Source organism: Glycine max, chromosome 9 (genome assembly GCF_000004515.6).
Source record: "Glycine max cultivar Williams 82 chromosome 9, Glycine_max_v4.0, whole genome shotgun sequence".
NCBI lineage: Eukaryota > Viridiplantae > Streptophyta > Magnoliopsida > Fabales > Fabaceae > Glycine > Glycine max.
In genome coordinates, this window is record NC_038245.2 from 39,849,658 (window position 1) to 39,864,035 (window position 14,378).

The following is a 14,378-nucleotide window of genomic DNA, read 5'->3' on the forward strand; positions in this document are numbered from 1 at the left end:
GTCCGTAAGTTTTATTTCGACGGCAGTTTATATTCCCCAACCGGACCAAACACACAGACCAAATCCTTTGTGCCCTAATTTCTCAAATCGGAACCTCACACTCCACCGCCCCAACCCCAACCCCTAATTCCGATCAACGCTCTCCCCAGGTACTTCACCGTTTTCTTTAATCCATTCCGATAAAGATACCATCTCTTGAGATAGCTTTTCTCGGAATATTTTTTACTGGATATTTTCCTGGAAAATCATCGTCACGGATCGAATGCTTTTGGCACCAAATTAGACAATTCGGTCAAGTAGCAGTCTTTGATGCTTCTTTGTTTCTAAACCCTAAAAAAGTGTTCTTATTTCGCCTTTTTTACTTGGGTGTAATGCTTGCGTGTTTTTATTTGATTGCACTTCGATGCTAGAATTTCTCTTTTTTTGTTAATGGGTTGAACTCTTAATTTTTTTTTCTTCTCTCAAACGGGTGTGCAATATCCCTTGAAGGTGAGGTTTTTTTTTCCCCTTTTTGGTGTTTTGTGTGAGGATTTGAAGATTCTGAATTGAAAGGGAGAGTTTGAGTACATGATTTCTGTGTCTTTGGCATTATAGAATCTAGTAATTTGACAATTTTTGGTTCTAAGACTAATTGGTTTATTTTGAATTCTCAGAATCTGGTTTTGGAATCTTTAAAAACTTTGTGGCTCTTGCTAGGATTAGTTTTGATTAATTTTTGTGTATATCCGAGGTGTTTGCTTGTGAAGAATGTCACGTTGGATGTGATATAAGGAAGATATATCACAAAATGTTGATTTTGATATTCTAATAGAATGGGATTTAAAGTATATAACTGTATTGTTTCTTTTGATTTTCACGTGTATTTTCTGATTTACTTAGTCTGTGTCACTCCTTTTCCACCCCTATCCCCACTACGGGGTTTTTGGGGAGGTTGAGGAGGTGGTTCTCTTTGTGCTCTCTTGGTTTTCTATGATTAAATTCAGATATCTGATGATCTTTATTCTTTATGCAGTTGGTTAGCGGAAACTCAGTTATTCTGTTTTATTGACGAAGTGATAACAAATGGATGATTGGGGTAATGATATCTTGCTTCACTTATTTGTTTGTACACGCACATAACTTGTTGAATGTTAATGTAATTGCTGGAATGTTGTTTTATTGGATGAATTCTTTAATCAAGTAGTAGGTTATTAGTTATTACTTTCAGTCTCATTGTGTTGGTCTTTTATATTTTCTTTTTGTTTATTTTACCTCCAAGTCCAGACACCATCTTTAATATTTACTCTTCTCATCAGTTTTTTATTGCTTATTCCAGATCCTCTTTTCAAAGAAGGATTAGGATATTATATTTGTATGTATCACAAGATAAAACTATATTAGTTGTTGCTACCTGCTAATGAATTTTTGGTTCTCAGAAGTTATAATGTGATTTAATTGATAGTTATCTTACATGTTGATCCATTGTATGTATGTTTGGAATTATTAATTATACATTATTAAAAATGGATTTGATTTTATTAGCAATCAATTTGTATGTATGGAACTAATCATAACAAATTGATTTGACTTCATTTGTAATATTTTTGTCATATTTGAATCTTTAAAGATTAAATTAGTTAATTACTTTAACAATTTTGCTGGATTGCCCTTACTTAAAGTAGTTAGAATGGCTAAACTAGTAAGTATGAATTTTTCAATTAAATATGAATTATGAAAACCATAACCAAATCACATTGCTCAAATTCAACCATTGTTGAGTAAATTCTAAATTTATCCAACTAAAAAAATAAGATGAACTCTTATTTAACTTAGCAAACTAAAAGATTCCATCTATAAATCAATTCAATTCTCATTTTTTGTTTATTTCAAACACGCTAATATGTTTGTAAGCTTGTATATTATGTTTCTTCTACTATCTACTGTATCCTTGTTAATTTGAGAATGACTGTTGCAGAGGATGAGCATATTGCCCCTATTGATCTAACATTGAAAGATCCAGTTAAAACTAATTGGGACGATGAAGATGTGGATGAAAATGATGTGAAGGAATCATGGGAGGATGAAGATGAGCCTGCTCCGGTATGAAAAATTAAACATGATGTAACAACTGAGAATTGTTAAATTTATATGATTATATGATTGTGTATAAGTTTTGAAGAAAGATTGACATTTTTTACACTCCTATCCAGTTATGTTCCTATAGGCTGATTAAAATGCATTTTATACTACTGCTATGCCCATGCAACTTCTATTAGTAATTTTTTGTTGATTACTAAAATATCAAAATTGCTAGTTATTATTATTACTACTATTATTTTGACAAGAAATTATTAGATATTATTAGTAAATATAATTTACAATTTATCAGTATAGTTCTTTTTACTTAAGTCTGCAGTTGTATTTTTATACCTGTTTTTATCTATCTATTATCTTTTAGAGGAAAGGAGGGGGGAGGTTGGGGGGCTTGTATAAAACTAAAAATGGTGCAAGTTGTTTAACATACACTTTTAACAATGATTGCTTTTTTAGTACCATTAGATTTGAGTTTCATGATTACTTTAATGAAATGATGCTGTATTTCTTATAATTATGGTCTTCTGTTTTTCCTTAGTTATTAATTGCCATATTTTTATGTTACTTTGCATAATATTGTCAGGCACCTGCAGCACCTGCTGTGAAAACTACTGTAAAGGCTCCCAAAAAATCTTCTGATAAAGATAATGACAAGAAGGGTAAGACAGTAGAACCAATAAAGGAAGAACCATTAGATCCTGTGGCTGAAAAACTTCGCCAACAAAGGTATATTGTTTTCCACCCAATTTGGTCATCTTGATGTTCCTTTAATAACATTCTGTTATGCTTATGGGTACAGGTATCACATTTTATTAAACTCTACACCTGACAATGTGTAGGTTTGCCATATCTGCTGGTTAGGAAAATATGATTATGAGCTAGGCCAGATTATAACAAGACCGTTAAGTTGCTTCCGTATACTTTTCAATGGCAACTTGGTTTGTTTGCATGACAAAATAATCTGTTAAATGTCAATACTCGGTTGTTGAAGTACAATTTCTTTTTGTATCACATTTTATTAAACTCTACACCTGACAATGTGTAGGTTTGCCATATCTGCTGGTTAGGAAAATATGATTATGAGCTAGGCCAGATTATAACAAGACCATTAAGTTGCTTCCGTATACTTTTCAATGGCAACTTGGTTTGTTTGCGTGACAAAATAATCTGTTAAATGTCAATACTCTGTTGTTGAAGTACAATTTCTTTTTGTGAGGGCCATATCTTCTTTGACTTTTAGTCTTCTACTTAAACTACTTTGTTTAAGCGAAATGATATCTAAGGTTTGCTTTAACTAGCTATGGCACTTATAATGAGGAGCTGATTTATTCTTTTTGGGTATTATATCATTAAAAGTAAAGAAAAAAAGGATTGCTGAGTAGGGAGAGGGTAAGGAATGATCCCAATAAAATTAAAGTCAGCCACCAAGCAGAAATAAAGGAAAAACTGCAACAGAACTATGAGTATGAATTAGCCCCCAAACTCAAATGATTAAATGCGAGAAGCCTACTTGGATATTCGTACTCTTATTCAATGGTATTAAATTTGATGTTTAAGTAATGTCATTGATAAAATTATCATTCTTTTTACTAATGTTTGTTATAGTCTCTGAATGACTGCAGCATCTAAAAGAAGCATATTGAAAACTTGGATCAAGCATCCTACTGTCTTATTTAATTTTCTCTCTATTCTCTATCACAGATTAATTGAAGAAGCAGATTATAAGGCCACTAAAGAATTGTTCAGTGGGGGAAATGAAAAAGATGAAAAGAACCTTGACACTTTCATACCGAAATCTGAAAGTGATTTCTTGGAGTATGCAGAGCTCATCTCACACAAGCTCCGTGCTTTTGAGGTCAGTTAAATACTCCTGCCTTCCTCCTTCAATGAATATTTGTCGAAAAGGCATCCCAATTTGCTTTTTGACGAATGCAGAAAAGTTATCATTATATTGGCTTGCTGAAGGCAGTAATGAGACTATCAACGACTTCTCTAAAAGGGGCAGATGCCAAAGATATTGCATCTTCGGTAACTGCCATTGCAAATGAGAAGATAAAGGCAGAAAAAGAAGCCAATGCTGGTAAAAAGAAGATAGGTAAGTTCATCTTGGATTAAAACCATTTGTTGCTTTTATATATTTGTGTTATCTTGTTTCTCTTTCGGGGTAGTTTTCAAGGTCTTTGCTGTGACTGCAGGTGGAAAGAAAAAACAACTTAATGTTGATAAACCTGATGAGGATTTTATTCCTGCTGATCGATATGATGCTCTGGATGATTATGATTTCATGTGAAATTTTTTTGTTCGGTTCCATTCAGATTCAGTTACGGGATTCAAGTGTTTCAACATTGAAAGTTGGGACAAGACCCTTCGGCTTACCCTTGTCAAATGTTAAATGAGTGCAGTCCCCTATTTTGTCTAATAAGAGTGTGCATCAGTGTCTTGTTTTCTCATTGTCAATTTTGTCACCACCAATATATACTTGGAAGTTAGTTTATATGATTTATAGAACAGTTTGAAGATGAACGTGGCAACATTCAGCATTACCTTTAACTTGGGTACATTTATATGCTCTTGGATTGTAAGAATAGAACTTGACCTTTTCTTGTTAGGGGAACTTGTCATTGTCTTTTTTTTGTTAATGTTGGATGTTGATAGCATTGTTACCAACTGCATGAGAATGAATATGCCTTGTTTGATGTGCACTACACTGTTGAGAGATGGTTACAAAGTTACGAGAGTAAGCCACAAAACAGATCTTTCTTCTTTCCCTACTAGATTGAATGAGTAATAAAGAATTATGGCAATGCATGATTAACATATAATTATTACTTTAACGTGTGAAGTTTTTCACGAGTGTTTTGAGGGTTTTTATCGTGAGCGCGTAATTTGCTTATTATTAGGTTTTTGCATAGAATTGTTTCTTTTAAAGCTACTTGCCTAAATTTAAAAAAAAAATTAGTATTTTTTATCCTTTTTGAGGACATTAGTGATATTTTTGAGTTAGGTATGACCGTTTGGGAATCTAAAAGTTGGGAGGTTAATTAAAGACATGCTTTTGGTTAGTTTCTTAATTTTTTTTTCTATTATAATTTTATTTTTTATCTTCTAACTTTTTTAATTTTTGACAAATTTTATTCCACCAAATTAATTTGGTGTATTTTACTTTCAACTTTTAAAAAACTTTGAATTTTATCATTTGTTATTTTACTCCTAATATAATTATACATTTTACTTTAATTTTTTATTTTTTGGCATATTTTACACTCATTTTTATGAATTTTACTCCTATTTTTCATTATTTTGATAAATTTTACCTCTAATTTTTGTGCTTGTTAATAAAAAAATGATTATTAGAGATAAAATTTATCAAAAATTAAAAAGTTGGAGGCAAAATTATAATTAAATCTAGTTGGACATATTTCACTGCTAAATACTCATTTAAACTCCTTTTTTGTTCTCATTTGAACTCCTTAATCTATAATGTATGGTACGTAAATACAACTAAAATTATGTTTGTTCTATAAAAAAGAAATCAAGTTTGTAATTCCCAATTCACATTTGGATTCAAAAAATATTAAATAAAGGTTAGATAGTGTCTTAAAAAAATAGGTTAAATTGCTATTCAACTTTTATATCTAATCAGAAATTAATATGTATGATAAGTTTTATGATATTTTTTTATAGTCATACCTAATTCTATGTATATTTTTTTTAATTGATTAATAATGTAAACAAAATTATATGCATAAAAGTTAAACTACATTGCACGTGAATATAGAATATAGATAATTAGAGGATTTTGATGTTCTGCATGAACCCCATCCATTCATTTTATTTTATTATATAGTAAAGCAACACTTAAAATAAAATTTAATTAACTTTTATGGCTATTTGCAACTGCACACCATGCAGTTTCTTTTGAAGAGGATCAATAATATATAAGCAGAGTTGACTTTTTGCATGTCGTTGTTGTTTTTGTATAAGCCAACCATGTTGACTTGAAAATAAATAATCAATCACCAAACCTAGTAAGTGACGATTTTAGCATACAAGGATGAACGGAATATCCGTGTTTTTCTCGTGTCAGTTCCATCCCCAACAGGGTTTCCCTTTGAACTTGCGGAACCACAAAACAAAAACAAAAACAAATCAACGAACAAGTTGAAATTTCAAGACCCTCTTTTGAACCATATTTTCTCCACCCACTTACTTTCTTTCTTTGCTCTTCCTTCGCTTTGACTCAACAGCAAGAAACGCGGTGAAGGTTTTGCAAACATGAGCGGAAAAGCCTCCGTCTCTAAGGAGCTCCATGCCAAGCACACCAAGGTTCCATTTTTTCCCACCCCTTTTGGGTTTTGTATCATAACGTTTTGACAATGTGTTTTTTTATCTTCTTGTGCATCATGTGAAGCTAGCAACATCTTTTCTTTTCCGTTTTCTTTTGTTTGTTTTTGTTGTGAATGGATGCAGATATTAGAGGGACTTGTTAAGCTACCTGACAACAGGGAATGTGCAGACTGCAGGACCAAGTATATGCCTTTTTCAGAACCCATTTGTTTGATGTTAAGCATAGATATTAATGTTTTCGGCAAATTACGCTCATACTTCATGTGGTTTCTTGAAATTTTACACAATACTCCAGCCTTTATAGGGATACATAATGTAATGTGTTTCTTGGATAATAAGGATACATAGTCTAATGTGTTTCAAACAATTGAGAGGAGTTACCTTATTAAGCCTTAAAAAGGTGGTGGACTTAAGTATCGTGTAAAATTTCAAGAAACTATAAGGGGTATCAATGTAATTTGTCATAGTGTTTTTTATTGTGAAGCTTCAACTCCGAATAGGCCCTTTCTTTTCTTTTCTTTCTTTCTTTGGGGAGGATGGGAAGTATTAAACAATTTTGAGTACTTGTGTTATATTCACATGGATATTCGTTGTGCATCAGCTATTTAAAAGTTTTCTTTTTTCCCTTTTATACTTACTTTTAACTTTTCCTTTTCATTCACTTTCCTGTTCAATATCCTTTGATTTCGGGGATCAACTTGGGTTTTAGCATTGATGGTTAACTTGGGAATGTTGAGGTTTTTTCATGGTTTATAAGCACATACATTTTTAATATTTCAGGGCACCACGATGGGCAAGTGTGAACTTAGGGATATTCATTTGCATGCAATGTTCAGGAATTCACCGGAGTCTTGGAGTGCATATATCAAAGGTTCATATTCATCTTTTCTTCTGTGTCAGTTTAGAAATTGATAATGGGCTAACCCTTCTCATTTTACAACTAGGTGCGGTCCACAACTTTGGATACATGGTTGCCAGATCAAATTTCTTTTATGCAATGTAAGGAAGTTCACAATTTGTTTCTTACTTTCTTAATCTAAAGTATGGTTAAGCTAATTATGAGATACTATGAGTAACTCTGTCCTCTTTTCAAAATAAGAGAATTTACTAGTTTTCTTAAAAGGTTTGGTGTAGGTCTGAACATAATGGGGTATGGTCTGTTTGGTATATATGTAGGTAGATATACCTTTTGTAGGAGATTAAATAATATCCTCTTAATTGGTTGGTAAAACTACTTATGGAAGATAGGGTAATTGTTAGAAAAAATTACTGGGCTCTTGTATTCTCTTGCAGCTGAATTTACATAGTACTTTGGTTGTCTGCATAATGTCTACCTAGCTCATCTCTTGATTTTTGTGTTTTATGCAGTAATGGGTAATGCGAAGTCAAATAAGCACTGGGAGGCAGAATTACCGCCAAATTTTGACAGAAATGGATATGGAGTCGAGAAGTTTATTCGTTCCAAGTAAAACTTCTAATGGATTCTGATGCATGACATTACTTAAAACCAGAAGATTAAATTTGCATCAACTTTACCATATTCTAGTGTTATGAACTTGCTTATAATCTTTCAGGTATGTGGAGAAAAGATGGGCTTCAAAAGGTGGACTACAACCAGCTTCAAAGTCAGCTGAAATAATCTTTAACTCGAATAAGTCACCAGCTTCTGGGGCCAAGAGTGCTATTCAGAATAGGAGATTGTCTCTTGAGGAAAGCATTCTTGTGAAACACATGGCACAAATTCGGTCTCCAATAACGAGATCTCATGAGGTATTCATGTTTAATGTCAAGTTCAAACCGTGATAAAGATTTTTCTTCTGATTTTAATTGCACAGATACATTTACAATTGATAATTTGAACAACTAGTCACATGCACAGTTGTTGAGCAGGTGATTTTTATGGTTTGTTGGTTTGGTCTATATGGGTGGTCCATTACTATTTTTCTTTGTTTCTTAGAATTTTGTTGTTATCTTCATTTGTATGACCTAGATTGCTAATTTGCTATTAAGATACCCTGATCTATTGTGGAAAGTTCTGTATTTCTTTTCTTCTTTTTTTTGCAAGGCAGGGTAAGGGTAGGAGGGAGCCATAAATTTCGCTTCTCATTTCAAAATGCTATCTGATGGAATTTCTTGCCCTACTTGTGAAATTTTTTCCCCCATAATAGCCCTTTTAAGGTATATAGCATTTAGCATTGCATAGCCTTGTGTAGAACATTCCTTTAGTGGGTTTAGTCACATCCTTTAGACCTAGATATTCAAAAGGAGGAATGTGGTAAGAGATATCTAGTGGCAGGTCACAACTTGATTTTATTGTCTCTTTTTTCTTTTCCTCTCTGCTATATAACTTTGTTCTTTTTTTCTGCTCCGAAAAATTTTGATTGCCTTTCAAGATTTATTACGTCACCAAAAAAAAACCAATAAAAGTTTATCCTTTGCAATTCAGGGCTCCTCAGATTTGCAAAAGAAGAATTCACCACCACCAATAAGGAGGCCATCTGCATCATTTGATTTTGACTACTCTAGGGGAAAGAACAATGGTACTGTTGATCATTTTGGCTTGCTTTCCATCCATGATAGTAAACAGGATTTCTCAACTACACCTCCTAGCTGGACAACATTTGATTGTAAGATGACAATACTTGTATTATACTCTTCTGTAATATTTCTTCTATTTCTCATTCTCTTGATAGTAAGTTTTTAGACAATTATGGAGGCGTAAAGACGTTTAATGCTTTATATAGAATAATTTTGGTCAGACAAATTTGAAGCTATTATAGAGTTTCTTCAGTTAGCTAGTTCTTTCTTCTTTTAATATCCTTGCACCCTTTGCATCGAAACTAATGAGATGGTGGCAGCTCATGATATGCACTTCCAAATTATTAAATCAATATTCATGTTTGCAGGAAAAGGCTTATGAGGTGTATGTTTGTAGATTGTTGAGCTAGCATTTCGCATAGATGTCACAACATTATAGTTGCAGATGATCTTGCAATGTCGGATGAACTTTGAGCTGCATTGGTATGGTGTGTACTTTTGTGAAGTTAAGGGGGATGTTGAATAAGATGAAAACAGAAAACATCTCCTAGTAGTTTCTGTTTTTTAGTTTTAAATACACTAGTTTTGACAATAATTATTAAAACCTAAATAGACTTTGGATGAGAGATTAAGTGAGTAGTATAGAATAATAGAATTTGTTTTCATAAACAAGCCCTGTGTTTTCACAGGTTTAGGGACAAAGATCTCAATCAAAGCACACTGCAGCAGGATATAAATTTGGAGCACATCTGCACCACTTTGGCGTTGATGTATCACACAGCCTGAAATTGTTCATAAGATGGTTTGATTGCACTGTAGCTCCTATTACAGCCATTGATTGAGATTAACAAAAGGGCTCAAGGGAATTAAATAACAGTTATTCTTTTCTTCTTTCAGTGTTAATTCAAGAGTCTGTGACTGAAGACGTCATATGCCCCAGCCTAAGTTTGTTCTTTTTCTAGTGCACCTTTTTCTTTTATTCATCAGTCAAAATACATAGAGAATGTTAACTTTCTGTTGTGAATTTTGGGTTTGCTTAACAAAGGTTGACATGATCAGAAGTTTTATCTTAAACTTATAATTTTGCAGTGCCATTAGTCACACGTTAAAACAAATTAAAGGTTTTAATCTCTCTAAGAAGATAAGGAAATTTAATGGTTTAACAAGTAATGTTATCATTTGCCTTTTAATAAAAATAGTAAAAATTGCTTTAATGGCTTTATAATTAATGTTGAATAGTAATAATTACCATAAACAAAATGTTATAAGAACAATCCATCATTGATTTCGTCTCTCTCGATTCTGTATAAAACCAAATATAAAATTTCTAATTGCTAGAACTGAATTGTATATTTGTATAGTTCAAAAGAATTGATGATATAATAAATGAAAGAAAGATTTATCTAAAAAAAATGAAAGATAAAATCATAATATTTATTATCATTTTTGTAAAAAATACATTTTTAATTATTATTTTTTCAATAAGGGGGCCATAAACTTATTATGTAATTGGATCGTGTTGGAGTAGTATAAGTTTGAAGTGAAGTCTCATGTTGAATATGAATGAGAAGGTTGAATATTATATTAGTAAAAGAAAAATCCATAATCTTGAACCTTACAGTTTTTGGATTAAAGTGTGATGTGAAGTTCATTTACTTGATTGTTCATGATCCATTAATATAAATCTTCATGATGTTTATTCCCCTGTGTTACACAATAATTATTATCATAGTCAACATGTTTGAGATGAAACAGTAGATCTTTGGCACGGAAATCCCTTGTATTGAAAGTATTCATTAGCTGATTCTCGTTCAGAAACTAGAGCAGGTGGTGATGGTCCTACAAATAGTTTAGTGTCGTCCAATTCAATATCTCTAAAGACATTGGCATCAAAATGGTCATCATTGTCGTCAGATGTGAATTGACTCAATTGAGCCACAAAACATAATCAACAAGAACTTAAATAGGGCGGTACCTGAGCTCAGTCTGTGCCTCTGTTAATTTTGCAGCAACAGAGGTAATTCAGCTGATGGCATTGCAGGGCCAATCATCCTGCACAATAAAGCAAGCAATACTTTCGAAAAATTAAAAATAAACATAAACAAAAATGACAAAAAGAGTTATCACTCATCACCTTCTTCTAGGACCAACAGAATGATCCTCTGGACCTGTTGTTGCATGGTCATCGATCATCTGTTCATTTCCAGTATCTATTGGAATTGAACTTGATTCAGGCACTAGTGTGGAAGTCTCAACTTGCTCATTCATGGGATTCATATTCATATAGGATTGAATGAGAGGGCCAACAACATCCAAATTAAGGTGAGCTTTAGAATGCAGTAAGAAAACCCTATTTCCATCCTCAAGGTTTAACGAAAGGAACAACTTTTTCAAATGCTTCGTTAAAGACTTTTCTGATGTACCCTTTATGTCAACAGCTTCTCCATCATCAATCATTTGCAAGAGCTAAACTCAAACACAACAGCAACAAGACTAATAAGAATCAAATGAATCAAGCATATATATATATATATATATATATATATATATCATACAATATTTTCATTGACCTAAGAACATGCAATAATAACCCATTTCAAATTCAAACACAACTCTAGTGTGGTCACCAGAAAAGCACTAACAATGGAATTGACGTAGTGTGAGAGTGGCAATTAAAGTGAAACATGCTTCAAATCGTTGCCGACATTGGGAAACTCTTTCATCATTTCGATATGACACCCTAGGTTGTTTGTCTTCCTCCTTCGAAGAGTAGGAGTCATCGGAATTGTGGAGCCTCTTTTTTTCCTCTCTGTGTCTCTATTCTTCCTCCTTCACTACTCCTTTTCCTCGCTCTTTCTGAGTTGCTCATTCTCGTGTTGTCACTGCCGCGAAGAGTGTTCGGAGTCCAAGGATGAAGAGGATGAAGAAGATGACGAGTCTTGCACACGATGATGTTTTTTTTATGTCACCAAAGTTATCAAACTTAAGAGTCTACATAAACTCTTGTGGAGTCTATTTCATATAAAATAATAATTAAATATCTATAAATAACATACCACTTGAATATTTTAACAATATAATAAAGAAAAATAATAAATCATAAATTCTACAATATTTAAATAACTAAGTCTAATAATGCATCACTACTAGATAATAACTTGCAGAGATGATAATAGTGGTAGAATATTCTCATTAAGGGTTTGTTGTTGTTAAAGGTGAGAGTTCTTTGATTTAAAAACAACAGACCAAATGTAAGTATGTTGAACCCTAAACTCATAGTAAACAACCCAAAACTTCATGTATTTTGGTCTAATTTTTTTAACTTGTTGACTCACTGATTCAATGGTAAATTCGAGAGTCAACCGAGTCTACATAGAGTCTACCAAGTCTATATAGAGTTTACTAAAAAGAGAATTTGCACACGAATCAACTCGTAGAGTTTGATAACGATGGCAGTCACCCATTTTGGGAATTCACCGATTCACACCAAAATTTGCCATATATATGATTCAGGAAAAGAGAGGAACAACGAATCAAAATCAATTCAATCGAAATTTCAAGGCTGATTTATTCTTTACTCTCATATTTTACGCTTCAATGCATGACACATGGGCTCGATGGAGTCCCCTGCCAAATCCATGTTTTTGCCCACGTTTCTAACTTCAATGCCGTCAAGACACAAGGCTCAAGATCATTACTGAGTCCAACGCCTCCTTCACCCTCTTCGACTTGGTCCTTGTCAAGGAGACCCTAACTTTGCTTTCTTTGATTGCTTTTGATAAAAAGAGCCAAACGAGGGTCTCTAACTTGGCTTTTGATAGAAATACACATGGACAACATTGATTTTTAATAAAATCTATATTAAGCAAAAAAATAACGTTGATTTTAAAATCGGTATTAAAATAACCAATGTTAAGGAAAACTCGTAGCATTAGTTATTTTATAATCGATATTAACAAAAACATTTTACTTACAAGAATGTTACCGTACTTTTGTTAACTTGCATATATAACTAGATGAGAGACAAGTGCTAATAACATTTTTTATCACAAGTTTTAGTAGGTCTTATTTTTTATTTATTGAGTCTCACTTGATTTAGAGGTAGTGAAACTCATTAAAATTTATGATTTTTAATTAATTTTAATCAATAATAAAAAGAGTTATAAAAAGAATATTGTTAGTATTTTTGTTAAATTTCAATGTAAAAAACATACATTCTACTTAAATTTTTAAAAAAATATAAAAAAGTGAGGCATTAGTTATTTACATACATCACAAAATAAAAATAGAATTTTTGGGCACACAGTCCTCATCGTAAGGCTGTCCGCATTGTAGTTGACTCTCCACAACAGAAACAAAAACTGCGAGTTATGAACCTATTTCGCGCGCGCTCACTCTCTCTCTCTATCTGTATGTTACGTATAAAAGCGGGAAAAACGCTGAATTGAATTCTCTCTCGTCGATCACTGCCACCACCGCCATATCAACCTTTTCACCCTCTAACGTACTCTTTCTCCTTCTTCCTCGATCTTCTTATTCTTCTTTCACGCTTTGAGAATTTCGTTTCTAAATTTGCAGGTAGTTAGTTCCACTTCTTCAGCGTTCCTATTCATCTCGTCACTGCAAAGCTCACATCGGTACCTCGCATTTTCTCTTTCATTCTCATGAGAAAACTGAATCACACATCAACTAGTTTGTTGTTACATTAATTTATTAAGCTTTAGATTTCGATTGTTCGCACTTGCACTGAGAATTTTAAGAGCTGAACTTCAAATTCCATATTATGCGATTCAATTATCAGTTAGTTAGCTCAGAGTTTAATTTCTTTTTCTTGTTTGATTGGAAGAAAAATGGAGAAACTGAGACCAGCGTGGGCCGTTAAGGCGATCATCGTGATCGTTTTCACTTCGATCCTCTTCCGATGCGTCTGCGGCGAGAATCACACCGTCGGTGGAGCTTCCGGCTGGGATCTCCGTTCCAATATCCAAGCCTGGTCTTCTACGACAACGTTTAACATCGGTGACGATCTCGGTACGTATCTGCATCTTCTCTCTCTAGATCTTCATCTCCATGCATGCATTCATCTCTTTAAGCACATATAATTGAAATTTTGGAGTCTCTGAAGTTTTAAATCTAGCAGGAGCAATTTAATGAACTAACAACAGAAACAGAGTAATCGCTAATTAGTTCAAGTTCTAATTGAATTTTCGCATCAAGAAAAAATCAATTGAAAGCAAATAAGCTTTGTGTTCATGTTCGTTTTCCTGAATATTTTTCTAGATCTCCGCAGTAAAACATTCCGTTTGTTCTTGAGTAGAACACCGTGAGTACGAAAATCGTTCCCTAAGTTAGTTTTGCGTGCTGACACGAAATTACAGAGACGAAGCCAAGGGCATAAACATTTTAATTTTCAATGAATT

The 14,378-nt window shown here is 33.0% G+C and overlaps 2 protein-coding genes across 4 annotated transcripts; both read left to right on the forward strand.

Moving 5' to 3' along the window:
• Nucleotides 1–4,775, forward strand: LOC100783973 (eukaryotic translation initiation factor 3 subunit J). The gene is made up of 7 exons (XM_003534043.4): nucleotides 1–149; nucleotides 1,013–1,075; nucleotides 1,955–2,079; nucleotides 2,657–2,799; nucleotides 3,775–3,928; nucleotides 4,009–4,168; nucleotides 4,269–4,775. The coding sequence occupies exons 2-7, from the start codon at nucleotides 1,063–1,065 to the stop codon at nucleotides 4,361–4,363; spliced, it is 690 nt and encodes a 229-aa protein (XP_003534091.1). The 5' UTR covers nucleotides 1–149; nucleotides 1,013–1,062; the 3' UTR covers nucleotides 4,364–4,775.
• Nucleotides 4,776–5,972: 1,197 nt separating this feature from the next.
• Nucleotides 5,973–10,013, forward strand: LOC100802691 (probable ADP-ribosylation factor GTPase-activating protein AGD15). Of its 3 annotated transcripts, XR_001382759.3 has the most exons (9): nucleotides 5,979–6,399; nucleotides 6,544–6,602; nucleotides 7,201–7,291; nucleotides 7,365–7,419; nucleotides 7,789–7,885; nucleotides 7,995–8,190; nucleotides 8,867–9,047; nucleotides 9,327–9,441; nucleotides 9,648–10,013. XR_001382759.3 is itself a non-coding variant. In XM_006587366.4 (8 exons), coding segments are annotated over exons 1-8 (732 nt in total). In that variant the 5' UTR covers nucleotides 5,979–6,348; the 3' UTR covers nucleotides 9,329–10,013. The 3 variants fall into 3 exon arrangements, 2 of the variants coding, with proteins under 2 accessions (XP_040860906.1, XP_006587429.1); XM_006587366.4 differs by having other exon boundaries at nucleotides 9,327–10,013; XM_041004972.1 differs by lacking the exons at nucleotides 9,327–9,441; nucleotides 9,648–10,013 and having other exon boundaries at nucleotides 5,973–6,399; nucleotides 8,867–9,318.
• Nucleotides 10,014–14,378: the final 4,365 nt, after the last annotated feature.

What these genes read in the sequence shown, in the direction of transcription:
- LOC100783973 (XM_003534043.4), top strand. An exon ending in ATGAAGATGAGCCTGCTCCG is followed by an intron (nt 2,080 to 2,656) that starts GTATGAAAAATT and finishes TAATATTGTCAG; the next exon opens with GCACCTGCAGCACCTGCTGT. An exon ending in ACAAGCTCCGTGCTTTTGAG is followed by an intron (nt 3,929 to 4,008) that starts GTCAGTTAAATA and finishes TGACGAATGCAG; the next exon opens with AAAAGTTATCATTATATTGG.
- LOC100802691 (XM_041004972.1), top strand. Translation starts at nt 6,349, where the DNA reads ATGAGCGGAAAAGCCTCCGTCTCTAAGGAGCTCCATGCCAAGCACACC. An exon ending in TCCATGCCAAGCACACCAAG is followed by an intron (nt 6,400 to 6,543) that starts GTTCCATTTTTT and finishes GAATGGATGCAG; the next exon opens with ATATTAGAGGGACTTGTTAA. An exon ending in TTGGAGTGCATATATCAAAG is followed by an intron (nt 7,292 to 7,364) that starts GTTCATATTCAT and finishes TTTTACAACTAG; the next exon opens with GTGCGGTCCACAACTTTGGA.